The 26,015-nt window shown below is 37.4% G+C and overlaps 1 protein-coding gene across 4 annotated transcripts in view; it reads left to right on the top strand.

Annotated features, from left to right (window-relative positions):
• Positions 1 to 25,832, top strand: part of LOC131438011 (myb-like protein A) — a 386,239-nt gene extending 360,407 nt beyond the window's left edge. For all 4 annotated transcript variants that reach the window (XM_058607758.1, XM_058607769.1, XM_058607777.1 and 1 more), the window contains 2 exons: positions 21,751 to 22,051; positions 24,166 to 25,832. In XM_058607758.1, coding sequence (XP_058463741.1) covers positions 21,751 to 22,051; positions 24,166 to 24,318 — 454 coding nt within the window. In that variant the 3' untranslated portion in view covers positions 24,319 to 25,832. The remainder of the gene's footprint in view (positions 1 to 21,750; positions 22,052 to 24,165) is intronic.
• The last annotated feature ends 183 nt before the right edge of the window (positions 25,833 to 26,015 follow it).

The following is a 26,015-nucleotide window of genomic DNA, read 5'->3' on the forward strand; positions in this document are numbered from 1 at the left end:
CTTCCATCCAACATTTCACATAGGATAATGACAAAAACTATCAACTTTCGATATGCACTGTAGGTTTCATTGAAAATTACTGGAATTTGCCGTAATAATTGAAAAAGAAAATAAACAAAGAGAATCTGTCATTTGCTTTTGAGACATTTTCTTATGTTTATCGAGATTTAATTTATTGACCTTCTAACGACAGCTCAACAAGTAGATAGCGCTGTAGTTCAAACGATGTTGTTTTCAAATGCAGCCGTCAAAATACATAGGAAAGTACCGTAAAGTGGAAGGTTTTTTGCTATTTTCCCGTTGCAAATTAAATTTTCTTTAAAACGGTGCAGAATATATGAACCTGACAATATCTTCGAAATTTAGTTGAGAAAATGCTGTGAAATTTTCAGAATGATTCGTTGAGTTTAGCGGTCGTGTTATATTTTTCCGGACTGAAGAACTGCTGAAAATTGGAACGCTCGGAAATGCATACCTCTACTTGTTCATCGATTATCCCGGCTTTGAAGGCTTGTATCATAGATCTACCGTGACAAAGTCTAAATAATTTAGTTTAGATGCGATGAGTACTTAAAAACATATATGGTATCGCGGTCTTGTATTTTTCTGTGAAACAAATTCAGTTTCAATGCATCCGAAATTTTTCTCGCTTTGGTTTCCTGATAGCATTCTGAAAAAGGAGAGAGAAATAAAATTGGCTCGGCAAGGCTGCCAAACACACAGACGTTTCATTGTATATAAACACAATTTTTGTTTCGCATTCAATCTTTGTGAAAGTTGAATATTTTTTCATTGTTCATTGGAATCCATGTAATGTCCAACCCATACGATAGATTTATGTGATGAAACTTCTCATCAAAATAATAAAATGTATGCTGGCAACCCGGTACAGTTTGCTCATATACGAAAGAGTACAAGAGAAATACGATGCGCAAAGGGAATTGAGCGAGCCACGTGGTCGATTTAAAACTCAACACGCGGCCCTCTGTCCTCAGACCTTAAACAACTAAACAATAAATGGAATAAACGACCAGATCTATTATTTTAGTACAGAAGAAAAATCAACATTATCAATCTGTGGGCCATTCCGAATGCGAAAAAATAAGGTTTATTCTCAAGCGGAGACATTTCAATAAATTGATTCTGATTGAAAGAAATCAAATTCCCTATTATAAAAGAATATTTTTGTCGGTTACGTCACTTATACCATTATATCTCTCAACCTGAACCAAAAGTCGCAGTCATTTTATCTTCGAACTTGATCAATGGACCAATTTTTGCGCATTAAAAATTCGTTGAAATACTGCAAAGTTGATATAAGTAAAGGGAGAACGCGTTTTTTTACATGTATTAGGCTCAGCTTACATATACTTAATCAATTTTTAGTTGTTCGGTAAATGGTACAAAGGAAACATATATCATTCCGACATGCTTTTAAATTAGTGGCATGAAGCAAAATTCTACTAAATCAATGGCTTTTTAGTTTTGTAGATCTTCTATTGACTGGGTTTGCTGTGACTAAAATTTGCACTTCGCTTTCCACAGGTGTAGATATCCTGCCAAATAATTTATTCCGATGTGAAATTTGATTTTTTTTCCGTTTCAATGATCATTCACTATTAACTTATTATTTCCGGTAAAAATTTAGTCCAAGTATTTATCGGATGTTTGTTATGGCATCAATTTTGTTTTTCACAAAACATCAATTGTACGAGGTCTGTTCAAAAAGTACCCGGAATTCTCATTTTTCTAAAAAAATATTTATTTATTCGTCTACATCTATATGGTCCCCTTCAAAGTAATCCCCCCTAGATATAATACACTTATGCCAGCGTTTTTTTCCAGTCTTCGAAACACCCCTGATAGTCACTTTTTGTAATGCTCTGTAGCACTCTCAGCGATTCTGCCTTTATCTCTTCAATCGATGAAAAACGATGTCCTTCCATGGGTCTCTTCAACTTTGGGAACAGGAAAAAATCACACGGAGCGATATCTGGTGAATAAGGAGGTTGGGCATGATTAAAGTCTTGTTTTTAGCCAAAAAATCACGAATAAGCAGAAGCAGTTTTGGAATGAATTTTGCTTCCACTCGTTTCATGCCCAAAACATTTGAAAAAATATGATGGCATGAGCCAACTGATATGCCAACTTTATCAGCAACTTCTCTAATAGTGATTCGGCGATCATCCATAATCATTTTTTCCACTTTTCCCACATTTTCATCGATTATTGACGTGCTTGGTCGACCGGAGCGTTCGTCGTCTTCAATGTCTTCGCGGCCATCTTGGAAACGCTTATACCACTCGTAAACACTTGTTTTTTTCATAGCAGACTCACCGTAGGCTCTCTGTGACATTTCGCACACTTGGTTACACTTTATTTCATTTTTCACGCAAAATTTAATACAAATTCTTTGACTCTTAAATTCTTCCATTGTTTAAACTAACAAAAATCGCCGAGCTAAAAAAAACACGTCTATACCAGCCGCTACAAGACAGAATGTAAACAATGAATACAGCTGAAAATTTCATCATACATTAGGGACATATGTACCAACACAATAAAAAAATTTTTTGACCACCGGACTCTCCAGACGCGCGCAATTAAAAAATTCCGGGAACTTTTTGAACAGACCTCGTATATCTAACCAACATCATTGTTTAGAGCTTCCTAGCGCGGGTAATCCAAAGATTGTTGTCTTTTTTCGCAATTCGGGAAATTAGAACAATAATAAATTTAACTATGAATTAAATTTTGCGATCTTTTGGTAACATAACGTACTGGAATTTCGACTGAACCCTTTCTCTCCGCTTTCCTACTACTTACTGATCTGATCTTTGTTTCCTTTCTATTCCGTGTTTGCGATCAAAAATCAAACTTTCCTTGAACCTTTTCAATGGTTAGTTAGTTAGTTATTTTTTACTGATTTATTTCAATATTAATACCGAATCAGATTAGTGAATCTATTCATAATAATGACGTACAAACATCAATGTACTTAGATTTTGACATACCAAATATCCGACTTACGAACTTACCAACGAGTTTCCATCTAATGAATTCCGGCAGTACACCTTAAAGAAACATGCCACAATCGCATAGTGCAGTGGTAAAAAAAGTTTCTGCAAGTCTTAAGTGTTGCAAAAATTTCATGTTCACCCTGTAAACGACTGTCAAATTTTAGCTAGAAGTTAAAATAATTCGCGAGATGGTTGACGATGCCTTAAAGGCTATCCGCATTAGGCCGATCCGATCGATCCGAGCTCTCCGGCGTTTACTTTTTTCTGCTTCGGCTATGGGTGAGCTGCACATGTAGCTGTGTGCATGTGCAGCTCAGCCATAGCCGAAGCAGAGAAAAAGTGAACGCCGGAGAGCTCGGATCGGTCGGATCGGCATAATTCGGATAGCCTTTTAGACGATGTTAACAACATGTAATGAAATAATATCGAAATCGATACAATCGTGTGATGCAGATCGATTGAATGACGGTATTATTATTCACTCTGCAGGAAAAGACGTGTGACAGAAAACGTCAATGCTACAGCAGAACAACGAAAACAAGCGCATATGGTTGGCAGCTGTATAAACCTTAAACTTAACACTCAAATAGACGCAAATCACGGAAAAATTCAGTCATGCTCACAACACAACCATTGACTGTCTATTGTGTTCTGGTTTCAGACAAACTTTTATGTGATTCTAATGACTGCTTATCGTTTTGTTTAATTTGATAAACTTGTTTTCGAGTGTGTTATGTTGAATGTTGTTGAGATACCATTTTCGACCGGCAGTCACGTCCGGTCGGTACAGCTAAAAACTGGAAAAATTCAGTTATATTTTCCAATTTCTGAAAACTGTAGCCTGAGGTCGCATGAAAAAGAAGTAAAAACAGCAGTCGAATTGTGTTTCCACGCAAGCGTAGCAACAGCCGTCATCTCTTCGAATGCGATAATGTGATGTCACTGACGATCAGTTCCCAGTACAAGTTCCTTCATGCATTCAGCATGAAATGGATTCGTGCAAATGATTAGAGACAGGTGCTGTGATAAACATATTTACGAGTTGGATGTGATTTGCACAGCAAATGACAGCTAACGGTAGCAACTAGAAACCGTAACTCTAGCAGTACCGGGTGAAAGTTGTTATCAACCGCCATTTTGCCAGTTGGCATATGTGTTGAGTCATGATTGTCGTGCTATATAGTTAAAAAAAAGTTTCCAGCCTTACACTCAATCATGGCAAAGTGAAGAAATTTTTCTTTATACTATTAAAATATCATTGGGAAGTGAGTGGAATTGCTCGGTTCTTCAAGCTGTATGAAAAGTTTCCTTCAAAAAGTGAGAAAACTTAACACTTGGTTATATACGAGCATCCCCGAGGCTGAACCGTTCGTGCACATTCGTCATTACCGCAAGCATCCCGCAGCTTAGCGGCTATTCAAATAATAGGCTAAACCTCGTTCCACTTGCAGCCGCCTAGTAACAGAGTCTCCGACGGAACGAGCGCGAATTGCAGCCGGTGGCCTGGTTTGCTCGTTTTGTTTTTTTTTCGCGCTAGCTTTACCTTCATCACCCCTCGAAGGTACAGCAGCGGGCTCGTCATTAACGACTTTTTCCGCGAATGGAGAAGGTCGATTTGGACAGTATCGCTATCTGTGGCTGTATTGTTGGACACACTGCTAGCTAGCGCAGGCTTTAGCTTGAGATGATCAAACTTTGCCTGTGTCATGTGATTTACCAGACAACGTGTTTGATCAGTCTACGTAGAGATTCCAGTTGGTGCTTTCAGGTATTTGAAAATGTTTTTTTGCGAAATAAAACAACTAGAGTAAAAGTAAAGAGTAGAAGGAGAGGAACCTAAAAGATAATTCTGGTGATATTAAAAAGTCCCTATCTATTGAAAGCTAGTATTGAATTTGATAAGATCCAATGTTTTCAAACCGATGCCAATACGTTCTGATACTTTCAATCGTCATCGTTTTGTACACTGCAATTGTAGCGAAACAAGGGGTAAAATCAGGGGTGACATCATGAGTCTTGACTTGAAAATTTTTTGTTTGAATATATATCTTGTCAGCGAAACCTTTACTGTTAGCTCGAAAAAGTGCCCAGAAATGTATCATCGATTGTCTAGTCATCGGTAATTGAACGTACAAAGGATTTTGCTTTTTTACTGGTGAAATAATGAACACAAAAACTAAGGTTGGGAAAGCGGAGTCTTCTAATAGTTTTCGTTCAAATTAAGTTACATAAAATTACCAGAAACTAATACATCTGGAAACATTTGTTTATAGTTTTTGTCAACACCTTTACCTGAAAATAAATAGCTATCAAAAAGAGTATATGAAAAGTAAATACTTGGATTTAGTTTTACTTATTCGATAGTTAATTGTGTTCATCTTATCGTGAAATATCGAAATCTTTTCCCTAATACAATTAGTATATGTTTTCGTACTCCAAGAATTAGTGCGATGCGAAGTCGACAATTGACATTAGATGACATGTGTTTTGCCGAATTTTGGTAAAAGCTAAAAATAGAAGCACGCGATCTCGTTAAACGCGTTTTCTGATTTCGGTATATTCGTCATTTACAGACAAGTTTAGCCAATTATTATGCCACACTTCAACCCTCCTCTCCCTCACCCTATATCCTAGAGCAGGGGTTCCCAAACTATTTTGGGTCATGGACCGCTTTACTAAAATTAATTTAGGCCTCAGACCCCCCATTAACAAATTCCTTTGAAAATTCAATTTCTTGCTATTTAATATTGATGTAAAATACTTACCAATTTCTTAAACTTTTTTGCGTAAATATTCCAAATAACAACTTATATCAAACAATAGGGGGACGATTTCTAGACCTCGTCGACCCCCACAATCAGTTTTCGTTCACGTCGACCCCCGCAAAAAGAATATCGACCCCAAGGGGTCTATATCGACCACTTTGGGAACCCCTGTCTTAGAGGCATAACTCTAACTTACCAATGCTTTCCAACCTGCGCAATTGTTCTTTTGAACTACACTCAAATAAAAGTTCTCGTTCGAATTACTTGAAAAATCGCGTGAATTGGTTTCAAACGTCGAATAGGTGCGAAATTGAATGTTATGCGAACATCCTCTAAAACTAGTAGAATCCTCCGTATAATTTACGTGAATTGATCAATCTTCACACAATCTACGTGAATTTCCAATATGAAAAACTTGATGACGAGTAGTGAATTCATAAAGCATACGTAACGTAGTTTGGAATTTTTTTATAAAATTCATTCAAAGTCTACAAAGTCAAAAGAATTGAGATGTTCTTTTAGCTAAACTTTGCAGATGCCTAACTAATCCACTCCCATGATTTTATCGGCTGCAACTGAATTTTAGCAGGATTTGGCATCTAGTGCAGAGTAAGGTGTGTTACAGTTTGAAGTCCTTGTTGGTTGATCATAAACATCATCAGTAATCCAAATGTTCTTTTACGAAACTCGTTAAAATTAAATTTTGGTATCTTGGTAAAGGACATCTTTTTGCTGAAGTTTGGCATCATAATTTGCTGAACGTGTCAGTAAATAACAAAATAAAAAAGTCTGGTGGGTAATGTCAGAGACAGAACTGGAGGACGTGAATACGAATAACACTGACATGTTGCTTTCGCACTTCCGAATATAGATAATTGTGCGTACATTACACACCCTACTTTTTTACGTGATTTCGTTTGTAGCTTTCTCACAAATTAACGGTCCCAAAGGTCACAAAAATAGTTTCGAATTTGCATATTTCAGTGAAATAAACTCTCAAAATGCTGTACGAGATTCATTTCTGCCGTTCAAAAGGGCCAAATTGTGGAATTCTCTACGATATGAAACATTTTTCACGATATGAAACATTCTCTACGATATGAAACATTTTTCTCGAACGCGAAGCAGTCAACTACTGGCTTTTTTCGCACTCGTTTGGTGCGAATTTTGCACTGCGATTTTTTTTATTCGAGATTTGCACTAAAAGGATGGTTTTTATTTCCGAAACATTTAAGAAAACTTTAATTTTGTATTTTTTGTGATTATGTCCTACAATTGAACATGTTTTCATAAACTAGTGATCACATTTCCGATGGCATGTAGCAAAAATTTTGTTGATACGTTAGATGCAACAAGAGATATTCACAATCAAATACTTATTACTTTCTCAGAGGGTAAAGTAAGTCATATTCACGACAAAATAACAAGCGATCTCGAACTTTCGCGAAAAGATAAGCGAAAGAGATTTATCGGTCCGCAATCGAGTGAGAGAAATTAAAATCTAAGGATCCTTTTTTCAAATATACTTTATTGATATCTGTTCATTTACATCTAGAGAAATTAAGGTGTACTACAAACCTTTTTAGCCCCATTTCAAATCCCTGTAACTTTTAGTTGACTGTACCTTGATACTGCAGTCAGGCAGGGTGCACTTTCTGAATTGGGTCAATAGAATGATTGAATAACCTGATTTCAATGCCTATTAGATTTGTAATAAGTTTACCGTTTTAAAAAATGCTACGTTGCAAAGTTCATTGTATACACTCAGGTCTTTTTTACGCTGTTTTTATGCGGTTTTTACACGGATTTACGAAGTTATGCGGTCTCAAATTCAAAAGTTCCCAAGACGATTTATTAAAAAAAAACTTTTTTCTGGAAAACACCAGATTTAGACGTTTCATGTATTGCTAAAATATTTGGCATCAAAAACAAACTCTAATTTTGCCGGTTTGTAGGCGGAATGTTGTCCTTCAAGGCTTGAACTGTCTCTGGTTTGTCCACATAACACTTATCTTTGACAGCCCCCAAAGGTAATAGTCTAACGGCGTCAAATCACAGCTCCGAGGCGGCCGAACGACATCCCAATTTCGACTGATAAATCGATCTTCGAAGACTGTGCGCAGAAGATCGATCGTAGCGTTGGCTGCTTGGCACGGAGCGCCGTCTTGTTGGAACCAAGTCTTCCTCTTCAAGTAACGGGAAGATCCAATCGCTAATCATGGCGCGGTAGCGCTTGCCATTGACTGTGGCAGCGGCTCCTGCCTCATTTTCGAAGAAAAATGGCCCAATGATGCCGCCAGACCAAAATCCACACCAAACCGTCACTCTCTGAGGATGCATCGGCTTCTCCATGATAACGTGCGTCTTCTTCAAGCTGATCGTAAGCCCAGTGGGCGAAGCGATAACGCATCGGATATCCGTATACACAACCATTTCCGTTCAGCGGAAGGATAAAACTAAGTTTCTGTCAAATCAAAAGTGACATTAAGGTTACCAATGTCGAAATAACCGCTAGTTAAAAAAAATTTTAGATGGTGTATAAAATAACATAACAGCCTACGGTCTAAAAAGCTGGTAACAAATTTTCTGTCTACATGATTTATGAACGTACCCCTAGAAGTGTTGTGTTTAAATTTATTTAAATATAATTTCCATGTGTTTATTTCAAGACGAATTAATTTAATATTCGTCTGTAGATAACTTATGTAACTACGACTTACGAGAAAAATCATACACGGTCGATCTAACTCTAAGTTCCCCTATGCAAAAAAATACTCTACACACTGAGTCCGTCATATATGCTCAACACAAACGAATATCAAACGAGTATCGTTGAAGTTCCAACAGCTGGCCAGATGGAAATGACTTTCGCGTTTACTTCGTTTCGTTGTTGGTATGATTTACAGCTGATAAGGATTGGGGTTTGTGCTTTGTTGTTATTACTCCATGTTTGTTTGTTTTTTTTTTATCCTACAATTCCGGGAAAAAACATCCGTACGCCATGATGAAATAAGCATATTTTTGCACAGCCAATCAGTTGTGTCGTTTTCGCTTGATGCTAAACCTAACCCAGTTTCCACTCTAACTGCTGTCAAACCGTTTGTTTGAAGCTAGTTTCAAACACAAAGTTTCGACATTGTTGAACTGAAAATTGAGTCAGTTTCGAACTTGGTTTTTATATCAGGTTTGCCTAAATAACTTTAAGGAGGAATAGCATTCTACTGAAAAAAGTATTATACTAATCTTAACGGTCCTCATACACACTCAGTTTTCCGGACAAGTTTTCGTCATCCTAAGTCGTAAGTTAATTAGTAATTTAGTAAAAAAAATCATTACGGTTTCTAATCGGATTCCGATTCAAGTGCAACAACCGGATTATGACTAGAAATCGGCTTTTGCACTTGAATCAGAATCCAAATAGCATTTGTAATAAACTTCGTCTCAAATTTCGGACGATTCAAATGAGTTCAATTCAGCTTCGACTCAGATTGACGAAGAGACTGTCCGTAAAACTGAACGTCAATTGGGGTCTTAACGGGTGGTGACACTTCGTTGACGTTGACGAAAGTTTACTAATCTTCTGAATCGTACTTAACGCTCTTTCCTCTGGTTCAAATTAAATTTATTAGGATGCACATTTTAATGTTCTGTTCATCTTTCGAGCCAATTAATTGATATCCTATCTATAAATTTGTACTACGGCGCTATATTCCGTATTGCAACAGTATAGTTACTAAGCTATCACACGAAGCCGCCAAAATTTTCAAGAGGCACTTAGAATAAATGATTTCAAGTAGCAAAGAAAAAGTAAGTGGTTACTTACGTTCATTATCAATAAGTTCAGTAACGGAGATATGTTTACCCGGCGGCATTGTTTGGAGAACACGCTTCCACCCATCCAGACAGTGCGATGAATCATGCATGTGCTCGATTGCTTTCCGGTTGAGATCACCATTTCCCGTCCGGTTTCGAATTCAACTTTTCCATCAATTATCACTTGCGTAATTTCATTTTACACTGGTTGTAAATACAAACACGGCCAGAAGTGAGGTAAGATTCGTGGCCGGTAAGAACAGAACTGTTAGCTGACCATCGTTGTTCGACTCGTTGATTGATGGGAGCTGTTCCCAAAATCAGATAGATTACGAGGCTCTTGTCATCTTGATTTATTTGTTTAAACTCCGGATGTGTGGGTAAATAAATTTAAAAAATCTGATGATTGTTTGTTGAGATTGCTGGTGTTAGGATCAACAAATCGTTGTTTAAATGTTTAAATCGAAGATTTCCTAACCCATTTTGACAGTATAACCTATCGGAAATTATTCCTTTCCATATTGAGCCGAACAAGTTAACTTATTTGGTTTTTCGCGGGAAATTATGCATGAGATGGGGTTTGAATGTTTCCAATCTAGTCAGTATAACATATATTCACCCAGGCCCGTGCGCAGGAATCATCCATGGGGGGGGGGGGTTTCAAGGGGAGAGGGGGGTGTCCAAAATGCGAAAAGGCGCCTCATCCACTATATTGACAATGTAAACAGCGGGGGGGGGGGGGGGGGTGGCGGGGGGTTTATTATGTCAGTTTATAAATAGATAATAAATTGACAAAAAATATGAATTGTCAAGTTATTTGCACTTTAATATAATAAGTACTCCATTGTTCATGAAACTTAATTTAAAAAAAATCTTCATGGGGGGGGTTAAAACCCCCAAAACCCCCCCCTGCGCACGGGCCTGTATTCACCCCTTTATACTATGTTCACACTGGCTGAAAATAACATGTTTTAACGATAGTAATATAAAGTTAAAACCGCACTGTTCACACTAAGAAAAATGGTTGTACCTATCTGCGTTGCCAGGTCATTTTTCCAAAAATATGTAGTCGGCGCAAAAATCTATCTGTATCATATCGGTATCAATATCTCTTCTACATAAGTAGTAGAAAAGGTGAGCGAAAAAAAAGGTCCCACGACAACCTTTTCTCATGTCTATTCAAGCTAAAAACCAAAATCGGTACTTATCTGTGTGATCCGTGAATTATCGGTATTTTGGGAGAACATATCTGTATTGTGATATAGAGGTCAAAAATCTGTATAAATACCAAGAAATCGGTATACCTGGCAACGTTGGTACCAGTTTTCTGTTTTGTTTTATTATGATTACATGGCTACTTTGATGGAAAACTGCTGTTGTTGAACAGCTTGTCAATTGACATAGTCGAAAAGTGAAGGAAAATGCTAGCAGGGTTGTGCTTTACTGACAATTATATCATGTTATTTCGGGAAAACATGTTTTAATGTGACGTTTATGAATATGAAATAACGCAAAAGTAAAACATGTTATTTCGCTTAAAACATGAAATCGTAGTTATAACATGTTTTAACTCATAGTGTGAACATAGTATTAGTTATCATAATAGTAATTTAAAAGAAACTGTCAACTGATACTCTAAAATTTATAAATTCCCGTTCCAACATGTTCAAACAATCAAAGATAAGAAACATTGTGATTGAAAGCATTGAAACATAGACTTGCCATATGAAGATAATTACACCTTTATACATAAGACCCAGTTAGCTTGAAGCAGAACCAGTCTTCCGTTTAGTAACGCCATCACACGGCAACACATTTAACATATTATGTCAAATGCATTACTCACTTGTGAGTGTGTAGGACTACTACTTTCGCGCTCTTTTACGATATACTCACATGCGTGCGTTATGCCCCGCTTACACTTCTGCTGGCTGCCAGCATGCTGGTGTCAGTGTGCTGCCCTCTTAGGAAAAAACGTTCAACTGTGGTCCAATGATCCAAAGTATTAGACCAACGAAGGACCACCGTTGAACGTTTTTTTCTAAGAGGGCAGTACTCTGACACCAGCATGCTGGTAGCCAGCAGAAGTGTAAACGGGGCATTAGTATGGTTAATACGAGTGGGAGTTTTCCGAAGATACCCAGTGAACTTTGTCGAGCCGCATATGACCAATTATTGAAGGAATGATGAATTTTTAAACTGTAAACAAACACACGGCGGCTGACAAAAAAAAAGTTCATTTTGTGAGGTTATGTCATGTTCGTGTAAAACCTAATTGATTCCAAATGAATTTCGCCTCCAACCGTTTGGTTCGGGAATTCAATGAGAAAAAGCAAGTTAAATTATCAATTCGTTCTCCTTATCTTCTCCGGTTTTACACGTTTTCATGCTGATTTTTAGTGAAATTGTGAATAAAAACTTTATATAACTGAATATATAAATTAAAATCTTTAACGTTGTAGGATATGTAGAACTAGTAAATGACCAGTTCTTTCAAGAATTCCAGCATAAACTAACATAAAACCAACAAAAAGGCCCACCTTAGCAGCGTTCTAGCTAGAGAAAACTTACCCAGGGCAGTTTCATCAAACAAACAGTTTTCACGAAACTGTGTTGGTTTCGCACTTAGCAACGGAGGTCTGAGCAAACCTGATATAAAATCCAGGCTCGAAACTGACTCGATTTTCAGTTCAACAACGTTAAAACTAGGTTTGAAACTAGCTTCAAACAAATGGTTTGACAGCAGTTAGGGTGGAATGCACCCTGCCACAAGTCGATGAAAACAATGGCGAAATTGAACGAATTGGGCTTTGATCTGCTTCCCCACCCCACATACTAGCCAGATTTAGCCCCCAGTGACTACTGGCTCTTTGCTGATCTAGAAAAATGCTCCAGGGAAAAAGATTTGGCTCAAATGAGGAGGTCATCGCTGAAACTGAAGCTTATTTTGAAACGAAAGATAAATGTTTTTATAAACATGGTATTGAAAAATTGGAAAAACGTTGGAACCATTGTATCACCCTAAAAGGTGATTATGTTGATGAATAAAAAAAATTTTGCAAAAAAAATGTTGTTTCCATTGTTAGTCTCTGGACTTATTGATCCATGTGTTACAAATATCGCTCCTTGATGCTGGAAACGCATACAGGGCAATTTTTTAGTTCGCAAACACACGGTAGCTGTCAAAGATGCACTTGATTCATCGGCAGCTCATTTGTTGTCGTCATCGTGTAAAACCAAATACCACTGCCGATCGGGTTGATCGAGCACTCAGAAACGAGCAGTCTAGTAAGAATTCATTACTCAGTCCTCAGTAAATCGAACGTGAATGTTTATTTGAATGTAGCTTAGTGGTAGAGCATCTCTTAGATAAAGATGCTCTACCATTAAGCTACATTCAAATTCAAAGATTCTAGATTCTAGAACAACTTTTTCGAAAATTTTCGCTGTTCACGTTTTGTATCTCACTGACTAATTAGGTGTTTTACCGTCACTGCTAACCTCAATCGGATGAACACTTTTTGACAGTCCAGCAGTACTGTTTGTAAACAGAAATTTCTTTTGTTTGTTTATTGACAAATTGGATCAGACCATTTACGGTCCGTATCGCCTAAATAAAGTTTTAAAACATTTGTTCACGATTGAATACGGTTCGTTTATGATATTTATTGAATAAAAGTGACTAGTTGCAAAGTGTAAAGATGATTGTTTTAGATGTGCTCTTCGATTTTTGTTTAAGCTTGCTTGTAAACAGTACCGCTGAACTGTCAAGGATGAATACTTGTTCATTTGTATCGTCACGACAAAAAACCTAATGTGCAAAACTGAGTTAATGATGACTCTTTTGTCATAACACTAAGCCCAAATGCCGTTTGGGTTTTAGAGATTGCAGAGTTTGGTTCATAAAAGACTAATAACATGATAAAAAATGTTTAGCTCTATTTGCTGTAAAGCGTTTGTGATTGACTAGTCCGACTTAGACTCGGCGCATGAAATGAAAATGTTACAGCAGGTTTAGTAGAAAAGTGCGATAATATTTTGTTTATATGTGAAGTAAACGGCATAATCTGGATCGTATAATGAAACGTATTTTAAATTAATATTAGCATTTTTAAAGTGACTTCTTCTTTACTGTCTCGCGCCAAAGTGTTGGAACCAATCGGATGAGTAATATGTTACTGCTCAAGAAGTGCATATAATTTGTTGCGCATTGCATCCATCACAAGCCGAATCGAGCAGCTCAATATATGTGTGTTTTTTTTCTTTGTAATCAGTTTTGGAAACGTGCTCGAAAACAGGATTCACCCGACCATTCGAAAACAAACATGTTTATGTTTTCGATTCTTCTACAGAACGTTATATTTGTGGTTACTGTAATGCGTCACTGGTATTTTGAAATAAACGAATTTTTTCCAATATTGGAAAACTAAGTTTTGTTTTTGAATTCCAAGCTTCCAATTTCTATTACAAACAACTTTTCCGGGTAGTTGTTGAATGAATGATACTGCACATGAATAAAAATATCGTCTCTTTTGCCTGCACAGTAAATTCGAACATCGAGCGAATTGTACGCGAAACTTTGGATAGCGTTTCGAATGTGCTTGACATTTACGTTGTGTCTCGTTAGTGCAACAGGATTAAGAAGAAAGTAAAGAACGCAGGCCGACATCCGTCCGATAATGTTGATGCGCGATTTCCGGTTGATGCAAATAGTGCAGAACTTTCCGATCGAAATGCATACGGTTGGGCCTATATCGATCCGATTTTCAGGCTGATGATCGGACCAATACGGCTTGACGAAAACTACTGGGTGGCTATGCACATTCACTAGAGATGGTCGGGTATCGGGTATTTTACCCGAAACCCGACCCGTACCCGTACCCGACGGGTTTTTGGTCGGGTACGGGTAAAAATTTTTATTTTCAATCGGGTACGGGTCGGGTACGGGTAAAAAAAATTTACTGCTTACTCGGGTACGGGTCGGGTCGGGTAAAAAAATGTACTACTCACTCGGGTACGGGTCGGGTACGGGTAAATTTTTTTTCCTGATCGATTACCCGACCATTTGTACTTCACATAAATATGTTTACACATTGACGAGAATTTTTTATTGCAAAACAGTTGTTCCGAAAAATAAACAATTTGATTCAAGGGGTTTTGACATTCGCGCCTAGAACCAGACCTAAAAACTGACATCTTTTTCAAGAGAAAAACATTTCTTTTCTTCATTTAAAAAAAAAACGATCAATCATAGTTACGCGAAAAGTTATGTGACTATTTTCCACCCTACTTTTTTATAGCATATTTAATAAGACACACTGCCTTAGCTCTAAGATGTTGCGGTCAGACCATACTTTTCACGTAGGTTTTAATGAACTGCCATTTTAAAGCTGTTTAATGCACAATCCAGTAAAAATTACTTGATTAATATATAAAATGTAGTGTAGTACTCATATCACATTCAGATACCAGAAAACTGCTATTTTAAATATTGGTTGGAGATTTTCAAAATTTACATATAAATCATTAGGATTCTAACCATAAAAACATGAACATTTATTTCAGAAAATCTGCATAGAAGCTCTTCTTATTCTTCACTTCTGGGTGGTGTCACCTCACTTGAAATGACACCGATTGATGGCACAGCAAGTTGAGCTATATTGCCAGTTCGATGTCAACATTTCATAAGGGCACATAAACCAATGATCTCCTTAATTTTCACGTGTACCTACAAAGTATTCGTGTAGAATGAAAGATAATATCTCCATGTTTCCAACATTACCAAATATGTAACGAACGTTTTTGTATAATAACGCAGATATAGTCGAAAGAGAAAGTAAACAAAGAAAATCTGTCAATTGTTTTTAGGCCCTTTTGAAATGTTGACGTCGAGTTAATTTACGTTTCTTTTCACTGAAAATCTCGATGCGTGACAGTCGCAAAAGTACGGGTGAAAATCTTTTCACGCGAAATGCTCAAATTTTCACCGTGTTCACTCGTTGAGGGTTCCAAGGGAGGTGGAACAGAAGTTCAATGGCTGTAAAAACCACCAGCTCCCGTTAACATCGTTGGTGTGGGTTTGTGAGGCTTACAAAACGGGCATATTTGACAGATTAATTTAAATCAAAATCATAATTCATTTTGCTTTGTAGTAAAAAAAATGTAACCAAAAAAAAATTTCTCACAAATGTTCAAACTACTTACACTTGAAGGACTCACAGTTCAACATTTTCAAAATTGAATTTTTCACACCGGGAATACACGTGAATTATTTGATGTTTGGTCAATTCACGTAAACGAACCGATGACACTCTATTAATTTTAGGGGATGTTCGTGATTTTTCAAGTGATTCTAATGTGAATTTTTATTTGTGTGTCAAGATAATGAGCACGCTTACTTGTGGTTCTAAAGAATTGGATCAAAAGTCGCACTGTTTCGTAAAAACCATACCTACCCAAAATTGAATACAACGGGTATTACGACATTTTGGATAAATATGCTTCTCGAAAAATTTGAGTAGATATTACTCCCTTTTGTTGACATTTGTAAATGAGTATAAAGTACCAAAGACATAGGAAATCTATTCATGCTTCACAGTGTATTTATATGTTTAAATGTAAACAAGCATTTTAATGTATTTTACTTACAAACTAGAGCCTGATACGCTCTATCTAGCTCGCTATATAAAACACTTTATTTTTTCCATCCTGAATTTTGGTAAACTTTTTACTACTCATTCGGGTCGGGTACGGGTACAGGTAATTTTTAATCGGGTACGGGTCGGGTACGGGTAAAATTTTTTATTTTTTATCGGGTACGGGTAATTTTTTTTTATTATTGATCGGGTACGGGTCGGGTACGGGTAATTTTTTAAATTTTTAATCGGGTACGGGTCGGGTACGGGTAATTTTTTTTGCTGATCACTCGGGTACGGGTCGGGTTCGGGTATAAGAATTTCTATACCCGACCATCTCTAACATTCACACCAGAGTTGCCAGTTGGTGTACTGATTAATTTGTTTTATTGATTTTCAATGTGAACAGATGTTTAAAATTATTAAAATAAATTTTCATAGACTGCTAAAAAAGTGCTTAGAAAACATGGATTTCTCCAATAGTGCTTCTTGTCGCTTGAGCGCGATAACGAATTTTATGGTCGCTACTTGAACTTTATTTTTCTCGTGAAAACGATCTCCATTTTCAATGTTCATACACGATTTAAACACCGATTTTCGCAGAGATGCCTTTTTTAAAAATGATCTGAATCATCAAATCTTTAAAAAAAGCTGCCTAATTTTAAGTATTTCCTATCCCATACAGATGTTGCGTATAAAAAGTACTCATCAGTTAATTACATTTTGAACCAATAAGAGTTTTATTGATTCTACTTGTGGTTTTATGAATCTACTCGAACTTCAATATTCACAGTAAAACAATTCTATCTTCCTGTAATCGCACGTTATAATAAGCACCACAATTTATTTCTTAAATGAAATGGTTTTGTGACAGTTCAACTGCACGGTTCTGGTTCGGGGATGCAAAATCTGTGTCTACTTTCTATAGGAATATTGCAAATCGGAATCATTTTCGTGAGAAAAAACAAAGTCTCTCGACACTTTCAATCCCTATCTGAAACTGAAGCCTGATTTTTCTCTAAGCTGACTGGGTCTGACTAAAGGCAACTGAAAATGGCGCAGCTACATAAAGTATACCTATTTGAATTATAGTAAATTCACGATTCTGGTGATTAAATTCCGCTTTCACATTAACTTTCTTTGTGATAAAACTCAAAAGTCAAGGATAGCCGGAATCGATTTGTTTAGCTGCTTACTGATAGTAGCAATCGATTTGTGTAGTTCTGAGTCTATTAGTTTAGAAAATCCAAGCCAATTTTTGCTAGTCGATTTTTCAAGTGATTGCCTAACCTTTCTATATGAGAAAGGCAAAACGGGGAAAATACACTATTACGATTAGAGCTCTACTGCAAATGTTAATATTAGATGAATCAATTACTGGTTTTTAAACGATCGAGTGATTAAAGTGTATTTATATAATTATTCTGTTCGTTCACTCTGATCCAACTACTTCCAACGATTAATAGCAGATAGCAGACGTATGACACGCATACACAAACAAATCTAATTGTTATGAGTCAGTATTTAAATTAGAATGTAGTTTTTCTGAATCAGCATGTAAAATGTTGAAAACAGGGAACAGCTGTTCTAAACTGAAGCATGGAAGTATTAAACATTGATTGAATGGGTTCAGATTTGTTCAAACTAAGATGTGTTTATTCTCAATAGTTTTTCCAACATTTATGATGAATTATTCGTCAAATCAATGGTGTTCAGTTGAGTTGTCTGAAATTTGATTCGGAATTCTGTATGATTTCCAGATGTATTCCGAATCAGAGGCGAAACCCGATTCCGAACCGATAGGAGTCGGAATCGGTTGATTTCCGTATCCCCAGCCAGCCGTTTTAGTTTTACTTATTCGAACAGTTCTATTGTCAAATTTAAAACTGGTATACGCTGCCGTTCTATTTTTTCTATATTTGAGACACACACGTAGAGAAAAATATTGTAAAAATAACTAAATTTCGGTTTCACGCAACGATTTATTTTGTTGAAATAGTGACAAAAGAAAATCTGATTTGAAATTGCAAATATTGTTGCTTGAAGCTACAAAACAAGATATTTGATTTTGCTCAGTTCATTAGTTTATTTCAAGAAATATTTTGTTAAAAATAACAAATATTTTACTTACGCGTTCCTGTCAATTTCTTGACAAACAATTCCATGGTAAATTTAACTCTCAAAATAAGTTTAAAATGAACTAGCTTTAGATGAAGATAATATTATTAGTTCATTGAATTTATAAACTTGGCAGTTGAAATTAACGATAAAATTCAAACCTAAAATAATTAGTATTTCAATACACGCTTTTGATTGTTAAAATCATACATTTTTGTTTGTCATTATTCTTAAAAAGAGATTTCTTTTAAACTAATTTTCAAGGTAATTTTTTAAACTAATTTTATTTCGATTTTAATCCATTTTCAAATTGTTAATTGTTTTCAATAGCTGTTGGGCCCTCCTTTTGTTGTGGGACGATCAAATTTTCCACATGTTACAATCAATTATTCGGTGCTCCATTAATCTGGTCAAGATAGAATTCCTGCATCAAATATTTTCTGTAAAAAAACGTGTCATAATGTAATGCAAGTTTAGTAATATTTTTAATAATCCATACATACACTTGAACTGTTAAAAAAAAACAAGGAAACGAATGATACACTTGAATTTTTCTTCTAAAACACGTGCAATTTTTTTTGATTATCCACGGGAGAAAAAATCTCTGATTTATATGTTCAGAAACAAAACTGATATGGTTAATTCAAACAATAAACTTCAACTCAAATTTTGTTGACATGTAATAAATTGCTGATTTATTTCAACGATAAAATCTACCGAAAAAAACCAGTTTTTCGTTAGCTAGAATGAGAATTTGTCTTCAAATCAAATAGATATAATTGTTGAAGTAGAAGGGAGAAATTGGTTCAAAAGAATCATATTCTAGCTTGAAATCAACAGAAATCATATTTTAAAATCTACTGACTGTTTTGTTATTTTAAACAAGCTTATCCGAAGTGTTATTCCATAACAAAGCACGCTACCCATTTTTTACAATCAAGTCAAAGTTTGAGTAGATAACGACCTAATTTTGGGTAGCTCATAGACCCGTTTGTGAGGAATTCTGGCAACCGTCAGAAGGCTGATTGCATTCCGGCAGCTGTCAAACTTGTCCAGGCGAAATGACGTCATTATCTCGCCGCACGTGTCTTGTTTATTCTCTCTTCCTTCTTTCTTATTTTTTTTTTATTCGACTTCAGTTGATATTCGTCAATCCCGCATGTCCATACAAAAAACGAATCTTGAGACGAAGTAAATGAGATTGAAATATGGGTATGTTTGTAAGTGAGAAAGCAATGTTATTGGCAATAACATTTTCCATAATTAGTATATATGATGGGCAATAACTTATTGAATTTCATATGTACTTTTTTATTGTAAAAATAAAACCAAGATGCTAAAAATGTAGAACCGATTCAAAACGGTTCTGCAATCTTATATAGCAAGAATCCGACAGAAACATAACCGTTAATAACCGCTAGGCGAAATTCTCTTCCGGAAACGGTTGTGGCATTGTTGCCAGATTTTTGCCGGAATTCTGGCAAAAATGGCTGGCAGACATAGCCGTCTGGGGGGAAATCTGCCCGCCGCGTACAAGTGGGGAAGAGCTCGACAAGGAGTGATTTCTCCTCAAAAACTAGGTAAAATGATTTTCAGTCTAGGATTTATTCAATTCGTACACGCAGAAAAATCCCGGCTGTTTAAAACAACAAAACGATTAGTTGCCCATCAAGCAAAGTAAATAGTTGTTTTTAATCGCAGATTCAAACAAAATATGCTTGCTTCAAATTGGAGCATAGTCGGCCCAGACAAATGTTGGTTGTTTCGAAACAAAAACATTGATTGAATCATACCAGAATTGTTGTTGTCGATATATAAACAACAAAAAATTGCAAAAATTTATATTCGCAATATTTTTTCTGTGTGTATGACGTCAACAGTAAGTGCATCCTCAAACAAAGTATCAAAACAATCTTGGAGGATGTTGACGTTCCGTTGATGTTGACGGAAGTTGATGTTTCATCAGAATCGTACCTTAATTAGAACAGTGGTTTTGTAATATCGCTTGTATGACTTCATTTTATCTGTATTTAACCCTGTTACCTTAAATTGCATCATTCACATGTTCGAGTTTACTCAAACGCAGACTTAAACAAGCTAAAACCCGTTGTAGACTAGTTCCAGCTAGTTTGGACATTTTCTTGTAAACTATACTCGACAATGCTCTAGGCTCTGATTCAGCAAATTCACCTGGGCATAACAATAAAAGTTGTTTATCTTAGAATCTGTCCCCATTGGCTGTGTTGTTATCAAACATCCGCTGATATACGCATTAGTTTCACAATATTTCCTTTGAATAACTATTTTCTATTCTGGATGCAAAACAATAATATACCCCTTAGGGACCATAGAAGCTCTGACGTGTATCAAGTCAGATTTCGAAGATTGCGGGAACGGTTTCCACGCGGTTCCCGTAATTTCCCCCGATCGAACATCCGTTTCGCATTTACTACATGCGTACTATCAGCTTGCACTTTGCCGCTATTCTCGTCTCGCCCGCCTGCAGATGACGTTTCAAAACAAACCGCTCGCTCATTGAGCCGCGTCACACAACCGTAGGCACCGTTCCTTCGTTTGTGTAGGGTTTGGGTATGTGTGTTTGTGTGTTGTGTTGGGATCGCGCTGGCCACGAAGCAACCATCTGTTTTCCGTTGCGCTTGTTTGTAATGTTTGTTTGGCTGGCGAGATTCGTTCGTGTCTGCTCGGCTCAGGCGCAAACACGGCGGCGGCGGCGCCTCGTTCGTTCGTTTGCTTGCTCGGGTAATATATAAAACGAGCGCAACGAACCGAACCCGATGCAAGTTGAATTTTAGCCGTTGAAGCTAACAGTCGTTTATCGATTTCTGTTTTCGCGCTCTCGTTAGCCAAAAGAAACTTTCGCCCAAGTTGGGAAGGTACGAAAACTACTAAAGCCAAATAGAGCATTTCTAGCAAACAATAAAAGCAAGTTTGAAGTAAAGAGCAAAGTGTGAAGGTTTTATTTGCGATTGGAATAAAACTTGTGAAGTTGCTTAGAATAACTTTTTGTGTGAGTTCCAAGAAACTTCTTGCCTGCAAGCGAAGAGAAGATTGTGGAACCGGCGTCGGCAAAAGAAATTGTCTGAAAATGATAGAAAGACATTGAACTGTTCGGTAGATTGAAAATCTTTATATCTAGTCAGCAAAAAAAAAGAACTTTCGGAGTGATTTGCCTTCGAAGTAAAACATCAGAAGTTGTGATAGCAAAAGCGCAGTAGACTGTGAACCAATATTGTTCCTCGAATAAATTGAAGTGGGAAAGTCCCAACCATAGTAGTAGTGCCCTGTGATATCGCTTGTAAAGCAAACCGCCAAAATAAATAAGCTCAAGAAAATGGTCGGCAGTAACGGTACTCTAATGACCATGCGTCTCGTCCGTAGCAAATTGAGAAAACGCGAAGAATCCAGCGTTAGTCCAGTGACGGCGACAAACGTGGAGGCTCCACCGTCGCATCTTCACCACAACAACAGTAGCAGTTATAACAATAACAACAACAATAACAGCAACAACCATCACCATAATCATCATAGCAGTAGTAACCACAGCAGCCAACAGCATCAGCTAGAGAATGGATACTCGGTGCCAACGCCGGTGGCCTTCCGACAGAGCCCGTCAAGTGTGTGGGTGTTTCCACCGTTGCCACCGCAGCCCAATCTCTACAACTACAACGCCAATAGTCAAGTAAGTACCAAGATCATAACTTTTCCCCTAAATCTATCTCCAGACTGGTCATTCATGTCATTGTCCCTTTGAAATTTGATCCGATGGAATCATGCAACTTTATGGCTCAATCGGTTTTCCAAAATTGGCAGACAGATAACCAGCAGAACAAAGCGAGGGCTATGATTATCCCTAAAACAGTAGGTTAGGGTGGTTCCTGACATTCACGAATCCAACATTTCCAAACAATCCCTTAAAAACAGAACTGTACCAACCCTAGAAAACCACAAGCAGTTCACTGCTCCCTCGATGGTCCGTCGAGGCCAGTGTTCTGCTGGTCGCTGAACTCTTTCCTGTATTGCGATCGGCACATTATACTCTGTACCCCTGTCTGCAACCGTTTCGCTGCCGTCGTTCAAGCCACGGTCGGGAATACACATGTAGGATTCCTTTTTTCCTTCAGTTTCATCTCTTGCTTTTTTTTTGTTTCCCTCCCGTTTCATGGTGAGGGCCTGTCTGCATATTTTCCTTTGCGCCAAGTGGTATTTGGTTGAACGGAAAATAAAACGGAAAACGAACGAAAAAAAAGAAGTAGCGTTCCGACCTCATGTAGCCCGAATCTAGCGCCAATGTTTGCCGAAATTAGGCACTTGGCAATAGCGACTGAGATTCAGGCCTTCGCGAACCTCGTACGACGATTGTCTGCGACACCATAGCAACAGAGCTTACGATTTCCTCGGTAGGGAAGGCACCTTCAATTGCCGATGGTTGAACTATTTTTATAACTTTCAAATTACATGTGTTGCTGCCACACACCGACCGACTTGCTGACAGTCCACCGTAGATCCAATCGATTGATAGTGGTACGGCGCGTTTTGCTTTATGCCCTCATTAATGATGTAGGGATTTTGCTCGAACAGTTTGAATAATAGCGCCAGAAGGGGTTGGTAAAATATTAAATGCTATTTCCTAGAGGATAAACACATAGCAGGAAGCATGAAAGAATGATCGACTCAGTATTCCGTAAGCGGACAGATCCACCAAAAACTAGTTTCGTTCAAGCGTAGCTGCTTAAAGCGGGAATTACCATCCACACGCGGTTCGTTGTTCAGTAATTCCAATCAGAAGACAGAGTTGCCTTGCAGCGCAAATTTATTCATCGAACCACCTGACAGCACTTTGTTTACCTCACTTGACTTTTATGCAGGCGGCGACAGAAGGTGCGAACAAAGGCAACTCAACTCCTTTCTCGAAGAGTCACTCACTGGCTTGTCCAGGAAGTGCAAACAATATTCTAATGGCGTTTTCGTTTTTAATTTGCACTACACCGGTGCAGTGCTACACTGAGGCATGAATAAACGAACAAAAATGACGAAAACATAAACAGTAACCATTGACTACAATGAACGATTCCATTGCACAGAGCTACACCAAACTTTTGATGAGTGCTACACCAGTGGTATCGGTGCAGAAAAAGTGTAGCACTGGTGTAGTGCAATTGGTAAAAACGAACGGTTTAGGTGCAGCTTTCGCTACACCGGTGTAGTGCAATTTAAAAACGAAAACGACATAAGAAATTGCCATATGCTTCTTTTTTTTTAAAGTTCGTGAGGCAATCTTTCGAAGTGAGCTACGGATGCAAATGGATTGGCGAGGTTAGCGGTGAGCCATTTTCTGATTATCATTTCCACGTTAATTGGAAGCCTTCACGGTTTCCTTTCTTCAATTGCCGTTTGTACAGATGGCGTCAGCCGTCTGAGTGGCTAAATTTTAAATTGACGATCATAGGAAAGTCCCCAAATAAAGTGTAGCACGCTTGCTTAAGTAGCACGAATTTCGGACTGAGTCATATGCGTGCCTTAGTCATTGCACAAGGAAACCATGTGATTTCGGGGGCAGTGCGCAGCCAAACTATTAGCCGAGACACCATCCCATGGAAACCGTCAACCGAGTGTAATTCCAATTGGAATATTCAGTTAACTTTTTCTCATTCCTGCTGTCTTGTTCATTTCGATTATTTCCTCTCGTCTGCCACACGTGTTAGGACTCACTCATTTTCAACGCAAAACCATTACCGTCCCAAAATTTTGTACCGATACAACACCTAACCGTTTCTCCTTTCTTTGTCATTGCAGGACGCGTTAGTGCAGAACGAGAAAGGCCTAAAGGGACTGAAGCGACAGCTTTCCGGCCGTTTCAAGCGGTTGGTATCGCGAAAATCGCACGAACCAGCCCCGGTGATACCACCCGAACTGAAGCCCCAGCTGAAGACCATCTACGTTTATTAATAATAATAATAATAATAATTTTAATGATAGTGACGATAATAACTAGGCGTAATTGTGCTACAAAATCGATAATCGTTAATACTATTGATTAGTGTTCAGTCGATTTATGTTTGTCTGTTGCCTGACAGCGCAGATCGCGGTGCGTTAGGAGAATTTTATTTTTTTATTTGTTTGTTTTATGTCCTGAGCTTTTTTTCGTTCAAGTAAACAGTGTTTAGACCATACGTCAAACGTGGAAAACAAAAATTAAAATTGATATTAAAAGTTTTAGAAATTCAGTTTTTTTATGATTTCCAAAAATCAATTGCCCAGATAAGCAAATTTTTCGAAATTAAGTTATATAGTAATAGATTGATATTTATCGCCATTCCAGTTCGTGATATGACGTGTATTCAGATGATGTACTAGTTGAATCCTTGAATTTTGAAAAATCTGCTCACTGAGCACGAAATGCATTGTAAAATCGAGTCCAAGCAGAAGAAGTAATTATTATTATTAGTAAATCTAGAAGAAGACTGACACACAGATCAACCTTTCTTAAGGCAAGCTGTAGGAAGCAAGGATGAAAGTTCATTTACACCTTAAACTAGGTAACTGAGAGTAGTGGAGAGGTTTCTTCTTTCTATGTAGTTGCGAACGGTCAGTGGCCTTCAGTGGTTGGAAACCGTGCCTAACATGTTCTTTCTCTCAGCGCTGTTTGTTTTCTGTTCAGTTTCAAGTATTTTCAGATTATTTCTAGAATCTAGAACCAAGCAGTTTTAACTTAATACCTACTTTAAAATTTACAACAAAAAAAAACTCAATAAGAACAAAATAAACTGAGGAAAAAAAAGAACAAAAAGCAATACAAAAACATTTACAAAAAGAATGCTAGAATAGTCAACGGCGGTAGCCCGTGTTGAAAGAGCTTAATCATTTCTGTTATAAGTAGAAAGAAGGAGGAGATATTTATTCGTAGATACAATCAGCGCCCCCTCCCCTCTTAAGTGCTAGGCAGCTTAATATAGATTCCGTTGAACAAACTGCATTACGCTATAGTTGAATAAATTGCAAAAACAGAACAGCAGTAGGTGGAGAAATAATCCAGTGGTGCCAGCCGGTATAGCAGAAGCTTATTAGAAAACGCACAACGTTGATGAACTCGACATCAAACTTATCGATCACAAATATCACGTTCAGAGAGACTCATAAACTTTGCGGATAAGTCGAACAAATCAGCCAAAACGCGAAAGTCAATTGTGTTACTATGTAGAGATGAGGACAGGGCTAGTAGAAAAAAGAACCGACATAAGTAAATCGACACAGAGAAAAGATAGGCAGTAGGAGGGAAGTTCACTCACATTGAGTGCCGAATGCACAAATACATACACGCAGGCACGTGCGCACGGATAGCTGCAGTCGGTGCTGCAGAGATAGCTGACCGCCGAACGGTTGGGTGTATTTGTGTGACCAACAAAAGTGTATGAAACTTGTAATTTAAATAAATGCGATGAATTGAAAAAAATCGAACAGAACCAATATGTTTCCTGTTTATCAACTGTATCACATGTCCCAACAACTTGACTGCTTTCATTCCAAACATTTTATGTAGCTGTTGGATTCTACTTACAATCTTAGAAGAACAGCCAAAACGTTAGTTTATTCAGAAAAAAAGTATCAAATCAACTGATATTTCTGATATTTCTCTCCTGGATATC

The sequence above is a fragment of the Malaya genurostris genome, chromosome 1 (assembly GCF_030247185.1).
Source record: "Malaya genurostris strain Urasoe2022 chromosome 1, Malgen_1.1, whole genome shotgun sequence".
NCBI lineage: Eukaryota > Metazoa > Arthropoda > Insecta > Diptera > Culicidae > Malaya > Malaya genurostris.